Consider the following 24,118-nt stretch of genomic DNA (forward strand, 5'->3'; position numbering starts at 1 on the left):
CCGGGGGAGGGGGCAGAGTCAGCAGGAGAAACGGGGTTTGCAGCGTCAACCGTCCCAGAGGCAGAGGCTGATCCGTCCCCTCCGGGTGAGACAGCTGGGGGCAGGTAGAGACATCTAACAGCGTGTGGGAGCTCTAATTAGAGAGCCAGCTATAACCCACTGACCTGCCTGGTTTTGACAGGCCTGGAAAAACCGCATGTTTGTTCCAGGAAGAAGCAGGCTTTGCTTCTGGTTTGTTCTGAGAGATCCCCGCGGGGACGGCTTGCTGGCACTTTGGTTCCAGCCTCCTGCGTCTGTCCGGATGCCTGTGGCCCCAACATGGGGGATCAGAGGGAACCTGTGGGGACTCTGGTCCCTAAGGGGAGGGCTGCTTTCCGCCACAGGCCTGCTTCATGCTTCTGTTTATGAGGAAGGACACAGCCTGGTACCCACAGGCTCCCCCGCAGGGCCAGGCAGGCAGTTTCTGCTTCGTCTGAAAGGACGTCAGTTGGCATTTCAATCACGGGTCTCTTCAAGAAAGACCTCCTGGCGAGGCCGGGCCCCAGGCTCAGTGCCTGTGTGTCCAAGCTTCCTTGCAGAAATAGGCCCTCTGGTCATCAGCTGGGGTCCCTGCCCTCCCCGGGGAGGCTGACGCCTGCAAGAGACTCAGGTCTCCAGGAGACAAGGAGAAGAGACGGAGCGCGTTTCTCCCTAGAGCCAAGGCCACGTCCACTGTCAGATGGCAGGGGTCTAGGTGCAGTTAGAGGCAGTGCTGACATGGCGCAGGCGCTGCACAGGCCTTCCGGATGACTCGGGGACATTCTGAAAGGCGTGGGAGGAAACCGTACCTGCAGAGGTGTGCCTAACAGACAGGTGTTCTGTAAACCCCGAGCCGCTGAGGAAGGAGAGGGAGGGTGCAGACGGGATGAGAGGGGGCCTGGTGACCGCCAGCAGCCGGCAGGAGCGACCGGGACAAGCAACCCGGGGCGTGGGCGGCAGGGCTGGGGTCCCAGGAACCGAGCCAGAGGGGCCGTGGGGCAGAAAAGCTCCCGGAGCTTCCTGAAGCCCGAGGCCCACACCTGACGACTAGCTGGGTGGGCGGCGCCCTCAGACTCCGGTCCTGCCTCTCCCCAGCTGGCCGCCGAAGCCGCGGGGAGCCCCCGGCAGCCTCCTCACCCAGCACTCAGCCCTGTGCGCCTGCGTGGCTCCCTGGCCAGCAGGCCTCTAAGAGCAGGGTCTGCAGGGCCCGGCCCCCGAGCAGGCTCCCAGTCTCCACCTTCCCAGAGCCCAAGGGCTGGAAACCCGGCGATCCTTGGCCTTTTATCACTGGTGCGTGTGGCATCCCTTCCTTCTAAGCGATGAGCCCAAGGACCTAGGGAGGACATCCTGCTGGAAGTTTCCCCCAGGTCCTGCCTCTGGTTTTTCTTCACTGACATCAAGGATATCGGTGTCCACCAGAGTGGACGGGTGGCAGACCAAAGCCTGGACTAAAAATCCCTTACCCCCGACCCCCTTGGCAACAGAAGGGATGCCAAAGATGGACCCAGAGACACTCCTGCACATGCCCAGACTCCCAAACCAGAGCTGAAGCGCGTGGATCTAGGCATTTCCAGGGCTCGGGCAGCTGCGAGCAGGGAGACATCCCCGGGCGAGGTGAGAGGCAGGAGAGACGGAGGCTTCACCCAGGTGGGAGCCAAAGAGGAAGGAGGCAGCTACAGCAGGTGCTGCTTGACACAAAGACAGGGTCACGCCCTTCAACCCCTAGAAGGTGGTGAGAAACTCCTCTCCTCCCACCAGAACAAGGGGCTGAGTTCTCCGGGGCTAGGGTCACCGTGCAGGAGGTTAGAAAGCTGATCCATTTCACGCCCACTGCAGCTCAGGAAGGCAAGCGCTAGGATCCCATTTAACAGATAAGGAAAGGGCTCAGTCGCTCAGTCATGCTCTTTGTGACCCCGTGGACTGCAGCCCGCCCCGCTCCTCTGTCCCTGGGATTCTCCAGGCAAGAGTACTGGAGTGGGCTGCCACGCCCTCCTCCAGGGGATCTTCCCGACCAGGGGTCAAGCCCGCATCTCGTGTCTCCTGCACTGGCAGGTGGGTCCTTTTTCACTAGTGCCACGGGCGTGAGATCTTCAGAAGCGATGGAGTCAGGATTCCTGGGGGTGGGAGCTGCCACTCAGCGCTGTACCCCCGGCTGCCCCCGCGTCCCCCTCTGTAAAAGGAGCTGCTCAGATGAGGGGTCCCACGGGCGCTCTAAACCCCAGAGTGCCCTCCACTCTCTGGGGAGCTCCAGGTCCAAAGGCTTTCGTCTGCCACCCGTCCACTCTGGCCCCTCATCCTTCGTACTGGTGAGGAAAAACCAGAAGCAGACCCTGCGGGAACTTCTGGCGGGAGGTCCCCCCAGACCTTCGGGCTAAAGGGTTTGAAGTTCAGACCGTCAGAAGGTTCAGACCACACAAGGGAAGACACGGCCCAGAGAGAAAGTCCAGAAACACTAGTGAGGGGGCATCTCTGAGACCAGCCGCGGAAGATGGGGGCAATTTAAGCGTCAGACAGGCTGGGGCTGCCAGCCCAGGTGGCCCCAAACGCCTCCGGGAGGAGACGGGGGCCGCCTCGCCACGCCCTCCGGCTGAGTTCAGAGGCGGCCCCCATGGGGGAAGATGCTCAGGAAGCCAAAGAGCAGCAGGGCTGAGATCCGGGGAGGCCTGAAGCCAGGAGGGGACTAGGGGCCGCGCCTCGAGCACAGGACGACCCTGGTAAACGAGACGAGTCCGGACCAAGTTCCTAATCCCAGCTAGGGAGCAAGACCGCGGCGAGGCGGGAAGGTGGTGGAAGCGAGATGCCAAGCCGTCCCGGAAGACTGGAGCAGAATTGCTAAGAATGAGTGGTTTGGGTAGGGTACGTCGGATCTGAAATGATTTTAGATCATCGTTAGCAATGAGACACTGAAGCACACTGCTTATAATGAGTCATCTAAGAGCACAAAACAGAAAACAGAAATAAACAAAAGACGCTGATGCTGGGAGGGACTGGGGGCAGGAGGAGAAGGGGGCGACAGAGGATGAGACGGCTGGATGGCATCACCGACTCGATGGACACGGGTCTGGGTAAACTCCGGGAGTCGGTGATGAACAGGGAGGCCTGGCGTGCTGCGACTCATGGGGTCGCAAAGAGTCGGACACGACTGAGCGCCTGAACAACAAGGGCACAGCACGGGAAACAGAAACGCAGAACTCTCTCTCTTTGTTCCCTTAAGTTGCTGCACAGGAACTCCTGGTGGCATGGCTTGCATTTCAGAGCCTGCGCCGGGTCTGCGCTGCTTCTGGGTCTGTGACTTCAGTCCTCAGTGAAATCAGGGGTGGCCTGAAGCCACGGAGCCCTGGCCAGCACCCAGAAAATGCTGCAGTGGGAGGAAGGACCCAATAATCAAGCAGAAAATGTCTGCAGAGACTACGTCTGCACTGAATGAGGCCGTCGGGGCTGGGAGGATGCCTGGGGGTGGGTGGGCGGCGAGAACAAGGCCACAAGCCACACAGGGGTCATGCAGGCACCCAGCAGAAGTTCCAGAGTCCCAGGGAACACGCCTTTCGCTCCACTGAGGACACTAATGCCCAGCTGAAAACGCTCTCAGCTTAAGGACACAGCTCCAAAGGAAGTGAAGATGCAGCTGGCGCCATAAACACCGTTCAATTCCTGCTTCTTCCCCTAGGTCATTTCCAGTACCCTCCCCACCCACTCACACACGCCCTCCGCTGGGTGCCCCCCGACCCGCTTCAGCAGACCCGCTCTCCGCTTCTGCCACTGCCGTCGCCTCCCACCCAGAGACGGGTGTGTGCTGGGGCGCTCAGTCCTGTCTGACTCTGCGACCCCCTGGACTGCAGCCCGCCAGGCTCCTCTGTCCATGGGATTCTCCAGGCAGGAAAATCGCAGTGGGTGCCCACTTCCTCCTCCAGGGGATCTTCCCCACCCAGGGATTGAACCCGCGTCTCTTGCGGCTCCGGCATTGGCAGGCAGGCTCTTTACCACCTGCACCGCCCGGGAAGCCCCAAAGCAGGCACTCTGCAAACCCAGTTAGGGCAACGTGGTCTCCCCTTCCCTTCCCCAGAGGAGCCGCCCTCTGAGCCAGCTGTGAGAGCGAGGAAGATACCGCGGTGCTGTGGAAATAAGGAAGCTGCTTCCAACTGGGTTGGGGTGGGGGTCAGGGGTGAAAGAAGAATCTCCCTGAGTCTGGGACCAAGAGCAGAGGTGGTCTCGGCCCGACGGGACACCAGGCCCATGGTCTATGGGGGGAGCCAGTAGGAGGGGCTGAGTCACCATCAAGGGACCAGGAAGTGTCCTTGGGGAGAGAGGACGGAGGGGTGACCCACAGGAGAGTTCACCCGGCCCGGGGCGGTGAGGTCTGGGTGTCCGCTGTTTTCAGACAGAAAACGATGCTTAGTGACACTCGGGGCGCGCGGGAGGCTGCTCCTTGCTGGGCTGGGCTGTCTCCAGGGGGCATTCCCCGGGAGGCCCTGGTCTCGAGGGAAGAAGGTGGATGAGAAGCGGCCCCTGAAGAGGCTCCGCGGCGGGAGGGGCGCTGCCTGAATCAGCACAGCCCCTTGGTGCCGCCGTGCCAGCCAGCTGCCTCCTCGCCCCCCACCGCCGCCCCGGGGACCACCTGAGCCTCCCAGCACCCGTGTCTGGGTCGGGCCTTGGGGCTTGGCACGGAGCTTGGCCGGGAACAGGAGAGCGCGCAGGGCTCCGACCAAGGACGGTGGACTCTGTGAGCTGCCGTTCTGATCTCCGGTGGGGAACTAGGCCCCCTGTGGGCGAGGTCGCGGGTCCGCGCCCGCCTGGACTGAGAGACCCCGAAGCCCCGGCAGACGCCTGCCCTGGGCCGGGCCTCTCACCGCGACGCTGCTCCTGGGGACCGAAGCCACGCGACTCCAGTCCTGAGCCCTGGCTGGCTGTGGTCCCAGCCACCACGCCCCCAGACGGGTTCAAGGTCTGGCCTGGAGGAGTGTCTGGAGACGACAGGACAGGGTCTGAGCGTGAGGGGGGCTGTCCTGCGCCATCCCAGCCCTGGAGCGGAGGGCTGCGGGGGCAGCCTTCTCTCGCATTCCGCCCCCGGGGCAGGCCTGAGGGCCCCCACCAGGCCGGCACACCCGGAGCCCCCGGAGCCCGGCTCATCCTCCTGAGACCAGCCGCCGGAAGTCCGTGACTCAGCCCCGCCCAGGCCGCCACGGCGCCCCCTACGTCACTTCCTGTCCTTGTGGCCGACGGGACCCGCGCCGAGGACGAGGGCAGGGAGCCGGCGAAGCGAGACTAGCGTGTTCCCACGGGCTCTGCTGAGTCTAGTCACGGCAGCGGCCCCAGGGTGTGGGCCGGGCCTTCACTCACGACAGGGGAGCGGGGACAGCTGTGAAGGGCACGGTCACCTCTCCCCGCTCCCACCCCCAGGCCGGCGGCCACCCCCCAGTCTACGCAGCCACTGCGCTGCCAGGCGGGATGCCGCCCCCAGGGAGCAGACGGCTCCGCGTCGGTTCAACCAGTGCTTCCAGGGAGGGCGGTCCAGGGGCCGACACCTCCCACCAGGGTGGGTGGGCGAGGGCCAAGAAAGGCTCCCCTGGGCAGTGACCCCGAGTCTGCTCCGTGAGAGGCTCTGTCCCTCCTGCCCGTGCACCTCTGCCCTAGGCCGAGGCCCCAGCGTAGCCTGGCCACGGGCCATCGTCCACAGCAGTCCGGTCTGGCCCGGCGTGGCCACCCCTGAGCTCGGGCAGAGGTGACGCCTTCTGTCTCTGCCTGAGCCAGGTCAGGCCAGCGGAGGCCTCTGCTGCTTCCTGACCCCTTTCAGCCGCGATGACCAGGGCAAAAGGCTCGAAAGCCGCAGTCAGAAAGGAATACTCGGACAGGAGAGCACCACGCTTCTGGCCAAGCATGTGCCATGATACCTTCCTACTTCAGCTCCCCTAGCTGCTGAAATTCGGTTCAGGGGGAAAGCCACTTCCGAGGTCAGCTCCTCCGGAAAAGAACTCCCCTCAAATAGACACAGAGGGCCTCCACCACGGGTGGGTGGACCTGAGCTAGTGCTTAGAGAGCCTGTGGGACTCAACCCGCAAAACCATACCACCAGGCAGCCACTGTTGTTATCCCCATTCCACAGCCGAGAAAATGGAGGCCCAGGAAGACTAAGGGACTTGGCCACACAGTCGGGAAGTGACAAAGCAGGGACCCAGGTGGGCTGGCCTGGCGCCATGCTCTTGACTGCTGCACTGTCCTATTTAAGCTCTAGACCCTTAACAGACTTGACCTTCCCGTCCTGACTCTGCTCCTAACTTGAAATGTGACCTGGGGCAGGTTACCAAGCGCAGTGTCTTTCCCATCAGTAAAAAAGAGATTCTCAATTTCACCACATCTTGCAAGAATAAACATCAGACGTGGAGGATGAGGTTTTAAATTTCTTTTCAGAGGTGAAAGTTACGTTCATGCCAAGGATTCCCAGTTCTCAGAAGGGCCTGAAGCTGTCAGAGTTGCTAAGAGGCCATGTGTACCATGAAAGGGCGGCAGCCGAGCTGGCTGGAGAACGAGCAGCTGGTAGGAAGCCCTGCACCCTCCTCTCTGTTAGTCTGAGCCCCAGATAAACGGCCAAGAACGACAGCAGAGAAACGAAGGTCTGTACGCTTTTCAAAGAAGGCTATCAACAGCACACAGGCGCGCAGAAAGGGTGGCCCTCTAAATATTTCATTAGTCTTTCTTTAAAGCAAACAATCATCCTCCTTATGTTTAAAAGCAGTTTTAAAATCCTGAAAGTAAATGAAATACAATGAATAGATGAGACGGCCTTCTCACTTGACTGCGGTAGTTTTGTTCCCTCCCAATCATGCCTCCTGTGTGAGGAGAGAAACTGATACTTTGGATGAAAGAGATCGGTTTCTAAGGACGAGCGTTCGCAAGGGGAAGGACATCTCCGTTCTGCTCCATTACCTTAATTGTCCCTGGGTCTTGTCTAGAGTAACAGGATCAGAGCTCCCTTCTCTAAGACGGGTTTCTCCAAGGCAAAGATGTGTAGCCCTGCCCTGTCCATCTGTGCCCTGGGCCCCGGGTCCCCCTTGCTAACCTGATGGATAAATTAGATCCGCAGACTCAGCTGCCATCTCTGGTGAAAGTGTTAATCGCTCAGTCATGTCTGACTCTTTTTGACTCTTTGGACTATAGCCCACCAGGCTTCTCTCTCCATGGAATTCTCCAGGCAAGAATATTGGAGTGGGTTGTCATTCCCTTCTCCAGGGGATCTTCCCCACCCAGGCATCCAACCTAGTTCTCCCGCATTGCAGGCAGATTCTTTATCATCTGAGCCAGCAGGGCCATCTCTGGAATCACCCTGAAAAATTCACCAGCTTCCTGCTGCCTCTCTCCTCCAACAGGGCTATCCATTGGAAAACATGCTTCTAAACAATGAAATATGAGACACAAGCAATTTCCCCCAAACCTCATGAAACAGATGAACACTTTAAAAGCGCGAGAGGAATAGAAACACCAGAGTTTCATAATTTAGCAGCACAAGCTGCCTGCCTCAAGCAAGCTGGAGCTCACCACCTTCCCTGGATTCAGACTCTCCCTGCCATCCTTCTGGCTTGTCATGCATAATGGGATGAAACATTTTCCCTCAGCAATCAAGCCTGTAAGCTTCTAGACAGTTAAAAGAAAGCTCCGACTTCAGGGCGATGTTGTGAGCCTTGTTTTGATGCTTCTGGCTCAAACTGTAGAGGCGTGAAAACAACTTAAGCTGTAGTAACCATGCAGAACCTCGCATTTCAGGTGCTCCGTCCAGACCCACCACCAACAGGGCGTGCCCCTGGGCATTTCGCAATAAAATCCACTTTTGCAACAGCATGGCCGTTCTCTGCCAGCCTCTGCGACTCACGTGCTCCTGAAACAGAACTGTGACCCATGTCTAAAGTTCTCACGCTCGATGTCACTGCAGACTTCCGATGTTTCAGAAAGCCTACGACAGGGGACTTCCCTGGACGTCCAGTGGTTGGACTTGGCCTTCCAGTGTAGGGGATGTGGGTTTGATTCCAGCTTGGGGGGGCTAAGATCCCACTCAGATGCCTTGGGGCCAAACCCCCCCAAAAAACATAAAGCAGAAGCAATACTGTAACAAATTCAATAAAGACTTTTAAAAGAAGAAAGAAGAAAATGTAAGATCATGGAGGAAACCCTCAGGGACAGCTCCTCCTGGAACCTTAGCCTGGAGCTCACGCCTCAGTCCAGCCACAGAGGTCAACCAGCACTTATGGACACTTGATGCCCAGACAAAAAGCTTGTTCTGTTATTCGACTGGCCCTTTATTATGGTGATCCCCAAACTGTCTTTCCAGTGAGCAGGAATCCCTCCCCGCCTCACTGATGAGTCCTTTCTGCCCTGCCACCCACCATCAAGGGGCTGTCCAGCCAAGGCAGGCAGGCGGGCCTTCACCCTGTGCCCGCGGTGGGTCGCCCGACCCCTGGCCCCCAGCGGTCGCTTTTCCCCATTGTCCTTCCTTCTCTCTGGGAGCTCCACCACGGGGCCCTTCTCACGAGTTCCCACAGCAGAGCGGGAGAAATTTACCAGCTCTCTGCTCTCCCAGCTACCCTCCTTTGAAGGACAGCTGGCCTCTGTCCCTGGACAGGCGTCCAGCCTTGTTGGAGACCTTCGACGTGCAAGGGCCTGGCCCTGAGAACGTTCATTCTGTTTTCTCCCGCTCAGCATCGGCTCTCAGATCTTTGTCTGCCTCAGTTGGAGGCCCCGCCCTCGGGGCACACATCCATCCTCTTCCTTGGGGAGGGGGGGTGCGGGCAGGGGCCCCTGGGCCCAGTCCCTCTCCAGCTCGTGTCCTCCATAAAGCTGCACGGGCACGTCGCCCACACGCTGCCCTGCCGCCCTCAGCACACCCTGGGCGAGCCCCACCGTCTGCTTCTGATTTCACACCTTTTTTGACCAGCTGAGCGCATTGGTAATGTGCTCCAGGATAAGTCTATTTCTCAGCAACATCTCTCCTCTGGTCTTACATCAGCTCCGGCGTGCAGCCCTCCTGGCCCCCTCTCTGTTAGAGGCTCTGTTCCTCTCTCTCCCCCTCATCTCACATTCTGCTCGAGAGCCCAGGCTGACATGATCGGAGGGCAGGCTCATGGTGCTGCTTGCGGAGCCTGGCCCTGTTCTGGTCACCGTGGCCCTGGTTCTGAGCCTGGCCCGCCCTTGGCCTGGGTGGTGCCACCCAGAGGCTGTTCCTCTGCCCTCAGTTCCCCCTTCTGCCCCCGACTCCCGATCACAGCGTTACTGGTATGGAAGAGGTTGCTCCATGTTTCATTAATTCATCTTGGGTCTTGGGAGTGAAAGGCTTTTTAACCATAGCATGCAAATATATGTAAATTTATACACTTATGCAAAAATGACATGAAAATATGCCTTTAGATTTTTCTGGAAAAAACGTCTGATCACTCTACGAATCCCTCCCTTGTCAACAGCATGACTTTGTAATTCCTCACCCCGTCAGCTCACTGCTCCCTTACTATCTGCCCACACTCAGCTCCCTTATCTTGTGCTAACTCATTATTAATATTAAACACGATTTCTCTTCTTTCTTCTCGCTGTATGTGAATTTAGACGCATCTCTGAAGGCTGAAACTATTAGAAAACTGTCAATTTCTGTTGGAGTTTCATGTATGTTTCTGTTGTCAAGTCCGACCCTACGTTAACTTTAATGCTTTAATGAAAACCATCTGCCTCCAAGTCATTAATGCTTTTTAAACAATATCACCGTGCTTGCATTTCTCTGCACTCATGCCTTTCCTGTGAGCGGGGCTGGTGGAGGGGCTGGCACACATTACCACTGACCTGCTCTCAAAGGGAACACACATCCCTTCCTCGGGGAACAAGCTCACGCCCCCGACCAGGAACCACTCTCCACGTTTAGCATCAACCCCTGGTCTCTACCTGTGACGCAGAACACGGCTTCCTTCTCTCAAGACGGCTCCCTCCAACAGCCCCTCTGCTCCTCCCCTCTCTCTCTGAGCATCAGGGCTGGCGCAGACACGCTTCCTGCCCTCTGGGTTTTTCCATGGCCTGCAGTCGGCCTGTAGGCAGCTCCTTCCTTTGGAATCCCTTGCCTTGATCTTTGGGAGGGGGGGCGGTCCTCTTTGCTGCTCAGGTTCTTCAAACTCCATCTAGCCTTGACCGCCAGCCAGGCAGGCCTCCCTGGTCCCCTCATCACCACACGGCCTGCTCCCCCAGAGTCAGGTGGGAGCTGACACTCACGTTTGCTTCTGCCTCCTCTGCCGCATGTCTAGAGCCCTGCCTCTTCCCTGGGGTGTGAGCTGGTGAAAAGACGGCCTCGTCTCCCTGCTGCCCCCTCGTCTTCACTTCTTCCTGATCTTTTTAGGCCCAGTCGGCCAGTGCTTACTTGCCCGGTCGGGTCTGACTCTCTGCGACCCCGTGGACTGCAGCCCACCAGGTGCCCCTGTCCATGGGATTCTCCAGGCAAGAATCCCGGAGTGGGCTGCCGTGCCCTCCTCCAGAGGATCTTCCCGGCCCAGGGACGGAACTCATGTCCCCTGCATTGCCGGGTGGATTCTTTACCACTGAGCCAGCAGGGAAGCCCATTGAGACGTCTTAGGGGTTTATTATTATTATTCTTACAGTTTTCTACTGGTGAGACCCCTGAGGGAGCTAATGTCTGCGGGCCAGAGAAGGCTCAGCTGTGGCTCTGGATCCAACAGGCAAGGCTCCGCCATCACCCGGCCCTTGCTCACCAGCTCTCCTAGCCTGGCCCCACGGCCGCTCCTTTCAGAAGGGAAAGTGCCTGGCATTTGTCAGGAGCTCAGGTGTCTTGACAAGCTCCAAAGGTGAAACTGAAAACCTTCCTGGTGCGATTTTCCTATTCGATCTTTTGTCTCATGTGTTCCCCTTGGGGATGAACAAGAAATACTTCTCTGAATAATTTATAGGCCCCGGGGTAGAAACACGCTGCCTCTTTTTAATACAAAAGCTGGGTACATGGCCTTGATTATACCTCTTCTGTGATACTTCAGCAAAGGCAGAGAGACCTCAGAAGCTCTTTACAAATTCCTTTAAAAATAGTGAGACAAAGATAAAAAGCCATGTAATGCTTCTAATCAAACAAAAGAATGTTTGTATAATACATACGATTATTTATAAAGCTGTACTGAGCTGTGAAAGGCTCATACAGGGAAGCTGAAAAAACTCAACAGCTGGAATTGCTATAAGGTCTGATTTACTTTTAAAACTGAAAATGGCTGTCTTCGGTTTTCTGCTGAATGAGCACCTCCTGGGTGTCGGGGCTCTCCTAGGCTCGTCACATGGATCGTTTCATGGAGTTCTCACGAGTGAGCTGGGTAAGGAGCGGGTCAAGGCACAGAATCACCGAGGCTCCTGGGGGTGTGTGACCAGCCCACGGTGCCCCAGGACCACAGATGGGGCTGAACTGGAACCCAGAGCTGACTCAGAAGCGCACATGTCGCATGGTCCCTAACAGTGGGCGCCCCAGCCTTCCGTTGAAAACCAGTAGATGCCGTTCAGTTCTGTCTGTGTTTTGCGATGTTACTGTGGGCAATGCCGAGAGAATGGAGGGTTTGGGACCATCTGGAGTACATTTCACTTATTAGTTGCAACACTGCCTCCTCTTAGCCCTGGACAGAACCTCACGGCCTCTCTGGGTGCAAGCCGAATGTTTTCATTTAATGGGAGGCTGGGGTGGCTTCCCTGGGTCCTTGCAGTGTGGGGAGGCTGTCCCCCTCCTCTGACTGGATGTCCCTGCCACCCAGTGGCCTTGGGGACAGGCTGAGCTCTTGGCTCCAAGGGGCCCCCGAAAATGTAAAGTGCTCTGAGTCTTGCCCTGCAGGCTCCCCGGGGTGTGGGCACCCCCAAGGGGGCTGCTCCCCTCAGCGCGGAGACCAAGACGACAGTGATGGCGGCCAGGGCCACAAGCACGTGTTCATTAAGCCCGGAGCCACAGGGAGGCTTGGCTGGCTGGCCCGAGGCCTCGGACCCAGACTCTGCCCTCAGTCAGCCCAGGCGCCCAGGCAGGCCGTGTGCTGCCCGCCCCCAGGAGCTCCCCCTGCGCAGACCACCACAGGGACGGCGCACCCCTGCACTCACCAGCCGCTGCATGCTCTTCACGTGGGTGGGGCTGATGGACAAGGCCTCCTCGTACCACCGCCGGGCCTCGTCCACGTTCCCGCGGAGCTCCGCCACCTGGCCGCGCATGTAGAGGACGTTGTGGGACATGGGGAAGAGGTTGGCAGCTTCCTGCGTGCAGGCCATGGCCTCCGCGGGCTTCCCGATGCCGATGTAGACTTCCGCTGTGAGAACGAGAGCACAGGCGGATGCATCCCGGGTCACCGCCCCCCAGACGCCCTGCAGACGGCCGGGGCTCTGGCTGGGACGCTGACCTCCCCCGAGGGAGCCTGGCAGGGGCCCGAGCCCGCCCCAGCCCAAGTGGGAACAGCCGGGTGACAGTCCTTCCTGCCCCCAACAGGGGCACGAGAGTCACGGCCACAGGGCCTCCAAGGAGACACCTGTCAGCACCAAGAGGGGCCTGAGGCCTGCCGGGCCCACCGCCCCCAGGAGGACTCCCGCCCCCGGAAGACTCCCCCCCCCCCCAGAGGACACCCACCCCAGGCCCACCCAGGACACCGGCCCTCAGTTCTGACGTCCATAGAACGAGGGCTGGCTGGCTGAGCCCAAGGACGGGCCAAGCAGAGGTGCACAGCCCCTCAGCGGCAATGGCGCTGCCCCTCGGCCGGTTCTTCTGAAGCCCGCAAGCCTGACAAGGGCCGCGGGTGGAGGCTGACAGGCCTGTGGGTACGAAGTCGGATGGCCGCTCAACCTGACCCTGCCCTGGGCCAAACTGGGAAAGCCGCCGCCTGCGGGGCCTGTTCCCTGAGACCGGCACAGCCCGCTGAGACCCCAGGCTGCCATTTCCTCCAGCAGCCCCAAGGCTCCCTCGTCCGCACGCGGGGCCCGTGCAGACGCCTGTCGGTCCGACCTCCGCTCTGGGCCCACCGCCACCGCCTCCCAGCTCAGGGCCGCCCCTTCCCGTCCTCACCCGTCCTGCCCTGACCACTGCCCTCTGCCCTGGCAGAGAAAGCTGTTTCTGTGCCCACATCTCCAAGCTCCACACACACTAATACGTCGTGTAGAACCGGATGCACGGCGGCAGAACGCAGTGGAAAGGGGCCAGGAGGCGGCCACTCTTCTCACACACCTCTGGCGGCGGCTCCCAGGGGCGCGGCCTCCGCCCCGCTCCTGTCTCCTCCAGCCCCTCCGTGTGTCCCGCGCAGTCACCACCAGAGCAGCCTCCCCGGCACAGCCCTGCGGGGGTCACCCCTTCCCCAAGGTCTCTCGCCCCGGGCAGCCCTCAGCCCGCAGCCCTCCCTGACCCTACAGGCAGGGCCCCTTCACCAGGGCTAAATTCAGGTGAAGGAGAGGGACAAGGGCCTTCTGAGCTCATTAGCAGATGCAGGCCTGGGGAGTCTCCCCCCTTGAATGGTGAGGGGGCTCCTGACCGGGGGACCTGGCCCGGGACGCACCCACAGGCTCCCGGGTGCCCGGGGTCCCCGTTCCTGCGTCTGGTTTCAGATACTAATCGGGCTCCTGCTCGGTGTCAGCTGCGAGGCTGAGAACTGGGCCCCGCGCTGTGTCTCAGGCTTGGGACCGCGCAGAGGTCCCGGGCGACTAGGGGGCGGGGGGGGGGGGCGGTCACTGAGCAGCCTGGACCCCACTGGCCAGCCATGCGCCTGGCGCGGAGCTGCGTGTCCCCTGGAGACGGAGACGCTCCCCTCACCGAGGCGCCTGCTCCCCGGGGCTCCGGCTGCCCACGGGCGCTTCTCTGAGATCCGCGGGAGGGCCGCTCCTGGTGCGGATGCCCTCAGACCCCCTTCAGCCGGCCCGCTGGCAGGGGCGGGGGAAGGAAAAGGCGAGTAGGGACCAGCTTCCCCCGGACCCTGTGGGCTCCCTGACCCTGCAAACCACTCCCTCACCCCAAGCCCTGCTTCTCCAGGGAGAGGAGCCTGGTGCCTGGAAAACAAGCTGGGCAAGCTGGTGCTGGCTTCCTGGGCAGCACGCAGGCTCCCCTGCCTTTGTGAATCGGCTCTTTCATGTGGAAATTCCATGAGGGCTAAGAGGACAGAGGTCCTGCGAACCGACTAGCTTCCTGCCTCCTGGCAGAGTCAGCAGGCCTGGGGAGGCCGCCACCCTTGTCCGCTCCCACGGGAACGGCCCTTCATTGCTTCTGCTTTGGGGGGCTCAGGAAGGGGAAGGAGGCAGGGGCTCTGCTTTCATGGGGGGTCCCGGCCCTGCGCCCCTCTAGGACCCCACGCCAGGCCTGCCGTCCCTGCGAGGAGTGCAGCCCATGTCCTGCCCTCGTGGAGGCCCTGTCGGGGTCCTGCTACACATTTGACATTTGTTTCCGAGTCTGCAAACGGCTGTGTCCACTGTCAAGGGCGACCCCTTTGCATCGGCGATGGCGAGACTCGGGCACTGTGTGTCACCGCGTTTGTGACACACTTTGTCCCCGGCCCCTCTGTTTTCCTGTCCCTGCTGCTTCCTGAGCCCCGACCTCGGCTGACCCTGACTCGCCACCCGAGGAGCTCCCAGCCCCTAGCCTCTGTCCTTGACCCCTGCTGTCCCCTCTTTGCCCCTCAGGGGTCCCCCTGCGAGGACTGTGCCCCCCACCCCCACCACGGCGGCCCCCTCCCCAACGCTCCACTGACATGCCCATCTGTGTCACCAACTCCCGGATCCCAAACCCAGCACAGGCTCCTGTCTCCTCCTTATCCACCCTCAGCACCTCCCAGCTCCTATGTCCACTGAAAACTCACTGCTTATTCACAGAGTGGAGAGGGAAGGGGCAGGGGCAGGGGACTGAGACACACAGACTATTAGGGATGAAAGAACCTACGAGGATGTATTGTACAACACGGGGCTGTGGGGAACATTTGATAACACTATGGAGTGTATTATAATGTGACATACAATTAATATGTACACATACTATAATGTGTTATAATTAATATCTATACTATTCTAATGTACACAGGCGTAGCGGGTGCGTATACATTATATGCCTAATATGATACATGGACAGTGTGTGCATACTCAGTCGTGTCCGACTCTGAGGCCTCCTGGACCGTCGCCCGCCGGGCTCCGCTGTCCACGGGATTTTTCAGGCAAGAATGCAGGAGTGGGTTGCCCTGCCCTCCTCCAGGGGACCTTCCTGACCAGGGATCAAACCAGGTCTCATCACCCTTGCATTGTGGGCAGGTCCTTTACCACCAGCACTACCTGGGAAGCCCTGTATAGTATTCAGCATACATTACTTATCATATTTTATTTTATACATGGAGTATAACCTTTAAAAACACATTAAAAACACAAGGCTGATTCAGAAATCGCTATCTTATAAGCTCCTGAGTGATCGCTGCCTGCTGAGCACGCTGGCGCGTCACCGCGACTGTCGGGACGGTGTCACTTTGCAGGGAGAGCAGCAGGCCTGGGGAAGCAGGTCCTGGCAGACGGCGGCGGGGCTCGGGTCTCCGTGAGTCCAGCCCGGGACCCAAGCCCCTGGGGTCCCCCGCTGCGGGGACAGCACCCCCTCGCTTCCCCCACCTTGCTGACCACTCCCTTGCCACTGGCTTGGCGTTCCTCTCCTCCCCCGTTTTTGGGGGTGCTGCACTGGACCCCAGTGGTGGGGAGAGGGCCCTCCAGTCGCAGCCCAGGGGCTCTCAGGTGTGGCCTGTGGGGTCCAGCTCCCTGACCAGGGAAGGAACCGGGGCCCCTGCATCCGGGGCGTGGAGCCTTAGAGCTGGACCCCCAGGGACGCCCCTTCAGGTCTGGGTCCTGGCTGTCCCTTCCGCCATCAGCCTTCCCGCCCAGGCCTTCCCGTCACCTTCCTTGGCTTTAAAGCGCCACCCACGACTTCCTGTTTCCTGCCCAAACCTCGAGCGAGGGTTGAACATCCACCCGCCTGTTCCCCCACCCAGGCCGCCAGTGGCGGGAAGCAGAATCGCCGCCACACGCGGAATCCTCCGCGCGCGCCTCATCCCGCAGCGGCTCCTCTGTGCATGCTCATCAGCTTCACCCGGGGGGCGGCTCGGGCGGCCCGGAGCGCCCGCGGTCCAGGAACAGCGCCCCCGGCCCCGCGGGCCCCCGCGCTCCGCGGGCCCGGTCTGATGGCGCCCCTCCGGCCCTTCCGCGCCCGGCGCCGCCTCCCGTCTCGTTGTCCCGAGCCCGGCCCGCCGCCCCGCCGCCCCGGGGCCCTCGGCACGCGAGCCCAGCGCGGCTGAAGCGCACACCCCGCGAAGGGAGACTCGCCGGCGCGGGGCCGCTCCAGAGCCCGAAGCTCAGACGCGCCGCGGGCTCCGGGCTGGGCGCCGCCCTGGCCCTGGATTCCGGTTTCTCCCCGTGTCAGCCGTGTGACCCCAGCGGGGTGACGGGAGGCCTGTCTTGCTGTTTCCTGGGTAAAGCGGGGTGACTGAAGGCAGGTGTACCTCATACGGCCGCGCTTCCCCAGCGGCTCGCCGGTGAGGAGTCCCCCGGCAATACAGGAGACGCAGGAGACGCGGGTTCAGTTCCTGGGTCGGGAAGATCCCTGGAGCAGGAAACGGCAACCCGCTCCAGTACTCTTGCCCGGAGAATCCCATGGACTGAGGGGACTGGTGGGCTACAGTCCATGCGATTGCTGAGTTGGAGACGGCTGAGCATTTTAAATGGCTACTGCAAGGAGCAGACAAGCTGAGACGCATGCACTCCTGAGAGAAGATCCGGCGGGCGGTGCTTGGCAAACGGCAGCCAGCTGCAGGCTGCACACCGGGAATCCAACCTTCCCCCAACCCACCTCCAAGGCAGGGTAGGGGCAGGGCCGGCGGGGCTGACCCATGGAGACTGGCATGAGGGCAGCCTGACCCCTGGGCACTGAGGCTCCCTCCCGCAGGCACGCCCTGTGCAGGGACCCTCACGCCACCTGTCTGTGAGTTGTCTCCATCCTGGCCTGGTGCCCAGGCCACTGGCTCACCCTGCGACCCCACCAAAGCACCTCCAGGCAGCCAGGACGAAGCAGGCAGGGGGCAGGGCGGAAGGGACAGGCCAGCCGGGGCCAAGGGACTTGTGAGGGCCACAGCTCCACACTCCCAGCAGAAATCCAAAAATCTTATCTTGCACATCTAAGAATAGCCGCTGGTTTTGACGGTGAGAGGTGCCAAAGCGAAAGCTATAATTATTAGTAAGTAACAAGCAGAAATTATCCACCTACCACAAAGTCATTTTTAGCTGCCATCCCCAAAGAGGGTACTGAAGGGTGGGCACCAAGAAGCTGCTTGGTTTGAGAAAGACCCTGGTTCAGCCCGTGACTGTGAATGTATGAATTTCCAACGGCTGGTGACCACGTGTTGTGCTTCTAAAGAAACAGGTCTGTGACTCCCAGAGAGATACGTCTTGAGGTGCAACTACCGTCATGTGCTTTAACTCAGCCCTCCTGACTCCTGTCTCAGTGAGACTCCAGAGGAGCTGGCTCCTCTCTGGCCTGGGTTTCCCTTCTGTGCAACAGAGGAAAACACCCCTTCTGACCTTCTTTACAAGATGGTGTATATATTACAAACAGCACTGGAACATACTTGGAACTTTTAGGGAAAGAGACCGTAAAAATGGGCAGTTGCTTTTGAAACATCGTGTGATGCCCAGATGCTATAAAGAAAAGATTGATAAATGTAAAAAAAAAAAAAAATCGGCAAAAAAATCACAACAACAAAACCCTAAAACACAAACTAAATGAGAGAAAAGATAGCGCATATGACGCAAGGCAACTTTCTCTGGCACACAGCCAGCGCTCACAGGTCAGAAAGAAATGCTCAGCATCTAAGGAGGTAAACGGCAGGACCCACGAGCAGACAATGAAGCCCCACTTTCCCCTGTCAGACTGGCCGCCACCTGGAAGTCGGACAACTCGCTGTGCTATAAAGATGGGAGGAAATACATACATATATTTATTTACATATAAAGATGGGAGGAAATATATATATATATAAAGGGAGGAAATATATATATATTTATATATAAAGATGGGAGGAAATATATATATATATAAAGGGAGGAAATATATATTTATTTACATATAAAGATGGGAGGAAATGTATATATATGGGGGAAACATATATCTATTTATCTATAGAGACGGGAGGAAATGTATATATATATATATATATATAGGGGGAAATATATATATATATTTACATATAAAGACGGGAGGAAATGTATATATAAAGGGAGGAAATATATATATATACATATAGGGGGAAACATATATCTATTTATCTATAAAGACGGGAGGAAATGTATATATATATAAAGGGAGGAAATATATATATTTATTTATATATAAAGATGGGAGGAAATACATACATATATTTACATATAAAGACGGGAGGAAATATATATATATAAAGGGAGGAAATATATATATATAGGGGGAAATATATATTTACATATAAAGATGGGAGGAAATGTATATATATATAAAGGGGGAAACATATATTTATCTATAGAGACGGGAGGAAATGTATATATATATATATATATATAGGGGGAAATATATATATATGTAATATAAAGACGGGAGGAAATGTATATATATGGGGGAAACATATATTTATTTACATATAAAGACGGGAGGAAATGTATATATATATAAAGGGAGGAAATGTATATATATATAAAGGGAGGAAATGTATATATATATAAAGGGAGGAAATGTATAAATATAGGGGGAAACATATATCTATTTATCTATAGAGACGGGAGGAAATGTATATATAAAGGGAGGAAATGTATATATAAAGGGGGAAACATATATTTATCTATAGAGACGGGAGGAAAAGGCCTTTCGCATCTCGTCGCTACTGAGTCGCTAAGTTGTATCCAGCCCAGGGACTGTAGCTGCCGGGCTCCTCCTGCCGGGCTCCTCCGTCCATGCAATTTTCTAGGCAAGGACACTGGAGTGGGTTGCCATTTCCTTCTCCAGGGCATCTCTCCGACCCGGGGATTGAACCCGGGTCTTCTGCACTGCAGGCAGATTCTTTGCCGCTGAGCCACAGGGCAGTCCTGGCACCTTGCTGGCCGGAATGCGAACTGGCACAGCTGCGGAAGGAAGCGTGACAGACTTTACCAGGCCTGAAGAGTGACCTTTGATCCATCAATTCCACTTTCAGGGATTAGCCTGACACAGAAGGACTGACGCCGAAGCTGAAGCTCCAGTACTGCGGCCCCCTGATGCGAAGAGCTGACTCAACGGAAAAGACCCTGATGCTGGGAAAGATTGAGGGCAGGAGGAGAAGGGGGCGGCAGAGGATGAGATGGTTGGACGGCACCGCCGACTCAATGGACATGGGTTTGGGTGGACTCCGGGAGCTGGTGATGGACACGAGGCCTGCGTGCTGCGGTTCATGGGGTCACAGAGTCGGACACGACTGAGCGGCTGAACTGAACTCACGCAGCACGATGTACGGAAGGCTATTGCTGACCCACTGTCTGTAACAGAAGAATAAAAACCAGAAAGAATCTAAACGGGAGCCAGCGGATCACTGGTTAGACGGTGGTCAGTTCACACAATGGGTTCGGTCTCTGATGTGACAGGTAGCAGTCTCCACGAGAGTCACCCCTCTGGCGGGTGTGCAGCTGCTCACTGGTGGCCGTGGAGGGGGGTGACCAGTGCTCATCGTGGGGGACGCCTCCATCCCGTGTCTTTTGTGCCCTTTAGATGGTGTACCATGAGCTTGGATTATTTTTTCAAACATAATTTAAATGAAATTGTCACATTCAGTTCAGTTCAGTCGCTCAGTCGTGTCTGACTCTTTGGGACCCCATGAATCGCAGCACGCCAGGCCTGCCTGTCCATCACCATCTCCCGGAGTTCGCTCAGACTCACGTCCATCGAGTCCGTGATGCCATCCAGCCATCTCATCCTCGGTCGTCTCCTTCTCCTGCCCGCAATCCCTCCCAGCATCAGAGTCTTTTCCAATGAGTCAACTCTTGGCATGAGGTGGCCAAAGTACTGGAGTTTCAGCTTTAGCATCATTCCTTCCAAAGAAATCTCAGGGCTGATCTCCTTTAGGATGGACTGGTTGGATCTCCTTACAGTCCAAGGGACTCTCAAGAGTCTTCTCCAACACCACAGTTCAAAAGCATCAATTCTTCGGCACTCAGCCTTCTTCACAGTCCAACTCTCACATCCATACATGACCACAGGAAAAACCATAGCCTTGACTAGACAGACCTTAGCCGGCAAAGTAATGTCTCTGCTTTTGAATATGCTATCTAGGTTGGTCATAACTTTTCTTCCAAGGAGTAAGCGTCTTTTAATTTCATGGCTGCAGTCACCATCTGCAGTGATTTGGGAGCCCCCAAAAATAAAGTCTGATACTGTTTCCACTGTTTCCCCATCTATTTCCCATGAAGTGATGGGACTGGATGCCATGATCTTCGTTTTCTGAATGTTGAGCTTTAAGCCAACTTTTTCACCCTCCTCTTTTACTTTCATCAAGAGGCTTTTTAGTTCCTCCTCACTTTCTGCCATAAGGGTGGTGTCATCTGCATATCTGAGGTGATTGATATTTCTCCCAGCAATCTTGATTCCAGCTTGTGCTTCTTCCAGTCCAGCGTTTCTCATGATGTACTCTGCATAGAAGTTAAATAAGCAGAGTGACAATATACAGCCTTGACGTACTCCTTTTCCTATTTGGAACCAGTCTGTTGTTCCATGTCCAGTTCTAACTGTTGCTTCCTGACCTGCATACAGATTTCTCAAGAGGCAGGTCAGGTGGTCTGGTGGTATTCCCATCTCTGGAAGAATTTTCCACAGTTGATTGTGATCCACACAGTCAAAGGCTTTGGCATAGTCAATAAAGCAGAAACCGATGTTTTTCTGGAACTCTCTTGCTTTTTCGATGATCCAGTGGATGTTGGCAATTTGATCTCTGGTTCCTCTGCCTTTTCTAAAATCAGCTTGAACATCAGGGAGTTCACGGTTCACGTATTGCTGAAGCCTGGCTTGGAGAATTTTGAGCATTACTTTACTAGTATGTGAGATGAGTGCAATTGTGAGGTAGTTTGAGCATTCTTTTGCATAGGTTCAGACAAGCCAAGTGGCTGAACACAGACAACCCGCGTGGGTCGGCCGCCGGGTGTCCCAGGAGGAGCCGGGGGCTCTGGGTCAGAAGTGCCAGGCGGAGGTCGCCCCGGGGCTGAGCACCCCTGCTCTCCTGGGCTGGGCTCCCTGCAGGGCTGGTGGCTGGCCCCTCAGAGCAGCAGAGGCTCGGGGCTCCCGCTCACGACCTCTCTGCCTTTCAGACACACACCCCGTGGCACAGGACCTGCTTGTATGACAGGCTGGACGTCTGGGTCACCTCAGAGTGGCCTCACCTGCCACTCTCAAACCTGGGGCCACCTCCATCAGGCCCGCCTCACCAGCTCCCGCTACACTCAGACCACAGGAGACAAGAGGCCCACAGGCCACAGAAAGACCAGCCTGGGGTCCTGGGCCTTGATCTAGCTTCCTCTGAAACCTGCGACGTTTATAGAAGCTGGCGGTATTGCCGGAGCTGATGATGGACACAGATGTTCCCTGGTTTCCATACGTTCTCAAAAAATGTGGGTCACTTTTATTTTGCCTCCCAGAGCAGCCAAGCTCAAACCACAGATGGTAAACCCTTACGTTTCAGTGGAAGGCGGTTGTATGAATTCTTTCTGAATTTACCTCTTCAAAGACTAGGTTGACTATACGACACAATTCTAATCTTGACTCAAACAAAGTCAGTGCTTTGGGAGAGTCAATAGGCATCAACCCTATAAGATTCTAATTTATGCCACTTTTCATGCTATATATGTGTGATTTATACTCTGCTCGGAGTTTATATGGCAGGTACAACGTTTGCTTTCCAGAATTCAATTCCACCAACTCCCAGAATGTTAAAAGCCATACCCATTAATAGCAATGAGAGCTCTATTCTTTCTTATAGGCTATGGCAATGAGAAATGGATGTCACATGATTAGTAAAACTTCTAGGACAACTCCAAATGGAATCTTAGCTGCCAAGTTCATCAATGCTCTCAGAAGCAGATACAGTTTCTTCCCAAGAGTCATGGCAGGTCATGCCAAGAGGAGCAAAGTGTGGCCTTACCACACATCGGGCGGGCGAAGGTGTCCTGAACTCACTGACCCTCATCCAGGTCATCAGCATTTCTGAGACACAAGCAAGAACGGCAGGGCCTGAGGGGTCAGGGGAGCTGGCTCCAGCCTGGAAGGGTCCCCAGCAGCCCTCTGGCTTTTCAGACTTTGGCCCTTCAAAAACTCAACTTCAGGGATTCCCCGGAAGGCCAGTAGCTAAGACTCCATGCTCCCAGCACAGGGGGCTCGGGTTGGATCCCTGGTCAGGGAACTGGACCCCGTGTGCCACAGCTGAGAGTTTGCACAAAGCGACCGAAGGTCCTGCCACCGCAGCTGACACCTGCGCAGCCAAATAAACGCCCATTAAAGACAACAACAGTAACCCGACTTCAGGCCCGTTTTAAAGGACAGCCTGCCCCTCCACTAGCCCGCAGGTTCAGGCAGCCTCACCTGACCTGGACACTAAAGAGAACCCCTTCTCGTTCTGTTTTTCGCCATCAGTGCTCATGAGGGTGACGGAAGAGGACAGTCATTACGTCCTAGACTGGGGACCGGGCTCTTCTGCAAGCAAGCTGCAAGGGAGGCTTCATAGCTGCTCCCGGGTCCTCAGCATCAGCCCGTCTAGAGCCCCCGTGAGGCTGAACGCTGGCAAGCGTCTGCGCAGGGGAACAATGAGCAGGGCCGTGAGTCAGCCCGCGTCTGTGCTTCTGCTTAGAAGAATATAATTTGTTAATTTACGGGCATTGTTACTGCTTGCAGAAGGCACTGGCTGAGCTTGGCTCTGGGACATGCCCAAGCCAGGTAAATAAACCCACCTGTGTCTTCTTATGCAAAGGTCGCAAACAAGGTGGCGCATCCTACAATTAGCCCTGGCACAAGCAGACCAAACAGATGGGCAGGGGTGGGTAAGAAGCGCTTTCCCCAGCCAGATCAGGGCTTTCACCGGGCACCCAGGAGCCAAGCCTGGGAAGGCCTGGCAGGTCCAGGGCTAAAACATGAGAAACGCAAGTGATCGTTCACACGGAACTACACGCCTGCAAGCAAGTCAGCCGCCGTCACTGGCTCCCTACAGGGGCCTCTCACGGTGAAAATGCCCGGGGGCTGGATTTCCTTGGGGGACTTCCTAGCTATGCAGAAGCAGCCGTGAGAAAATGGGGAGGTCACACCTGCTTTCTGGGCTAGCGTCCCGTCCCGCAGCCAAGGGTACCCGCCTTGCTCTCTGAGGCTCACCAGGAGCGCCGTCAGAGAGGGGAGCCTGGACACAAGGGTGCAGCCCCTTCCCCGGCCTAGATGAAGACGTCTTTGTCACCCAGACCCCCGACCCCTCTCCCAGGGTCTCTGGGATGTCACTGCTAGAGTGCGCGGGGCGCTGAGCTCATCACCCCAGGAGAGGGTACAGTGAACCCCGCGGCGCAGAGGAGGAAACGGAGGCTCAGAGCTGAAGCAGGACCGCCGGACCTCCGGGTACCCTGCAGAGGCGGTCTGGGGAGCAGTGGGCCTGCTCCCGCGTGAACGCTGCCGCCCCGGGCGCATGCCCCCCTCAGCGCAGCGGCAGTCGGGGTGGGGCAGGGGGCAGAGCAGTACCTGCGTGCAGCCAGATCTGCGCCAGCGTCATCCAGGGGTGCAAGGGGCCCTGCTTGGGGGCGCTGCTCTGCAGGGACGAAGCCACTTCTGACAGCGCCTGCTCCACTCTGGAGGCCGCGACTGATGTGGCGTGGATGGAGCCTGCGGGGTTGGGGTGGGGGTTTGAGAAAACGGTGTCAGAGGCGAAAGGACAGACCAAACCAGCCAACCCCACACACCCCGCAGCCCCCACACAGACACGAGACCAAGACGCACGCACGTCCCTCCCCGGGGTGTCTGAGTTTCGAGGGTCACACCCCATGCGACCGCTGGGGCCTGGCATCCTAGTTTCTGTCCTTGGTCTTAGTTCCTGTCCTTGCTTCTGCT

The 24,118-nt window shown here is 57.3% G+C and overlaps 1 protein-coding gene across 12 annotated transcripts in view; it reads right to left on the reverse strand.

Annotated features, from left to right (window-relative positions):
- The window catches only part of TTC7B (tetratricopeptide repeat domain 7B), a 271,518-nt gene that overhangs the window by 12,307 nt on the left and 235,093 nt on the right, over positions 1-24,118 (reverse strand). For 7 of the 12 annotated variants that reach the window (XM_042252863.1, XM_042252864.1, XM_042252865.2 and 4 more), the window contains 2 exons: positions 23,753-23,893; positions 12,112-12,314 (listed from right to left, as the gene is read on the reverse strand). In XM_042252863.1, the coding sequence (XP_042108797.1) occupies positions 12,112-12,314; positions 23,753-23,893 (344 nt within the window). Of the gene's footprint in view, positions 1-12,111; positions 12,315-23,752; positions 23,894-24,118 lie in introns of those variants that run through there. The other 5 variants (XM_060418491.1, XM_060418490.1, XM_060418489.1 and 2 more) reach the window with 2 other exon arrangements.

Source organism: Ovis aries, chromosome 7 (assembly GCF_016772045.2).
Source record: "Ovis aries strain OAR_USU_Benz2616 breed Rambouillet chromosome 7, ARS-UI_Ramb_v3.0, whole genome shotgun sequence".
Lineage (NCBI taxonomy): Eukaryota > Metazoa > Chordata > Mammalia > Artiodactyla > Bovidae > Ovis > Ovis aries.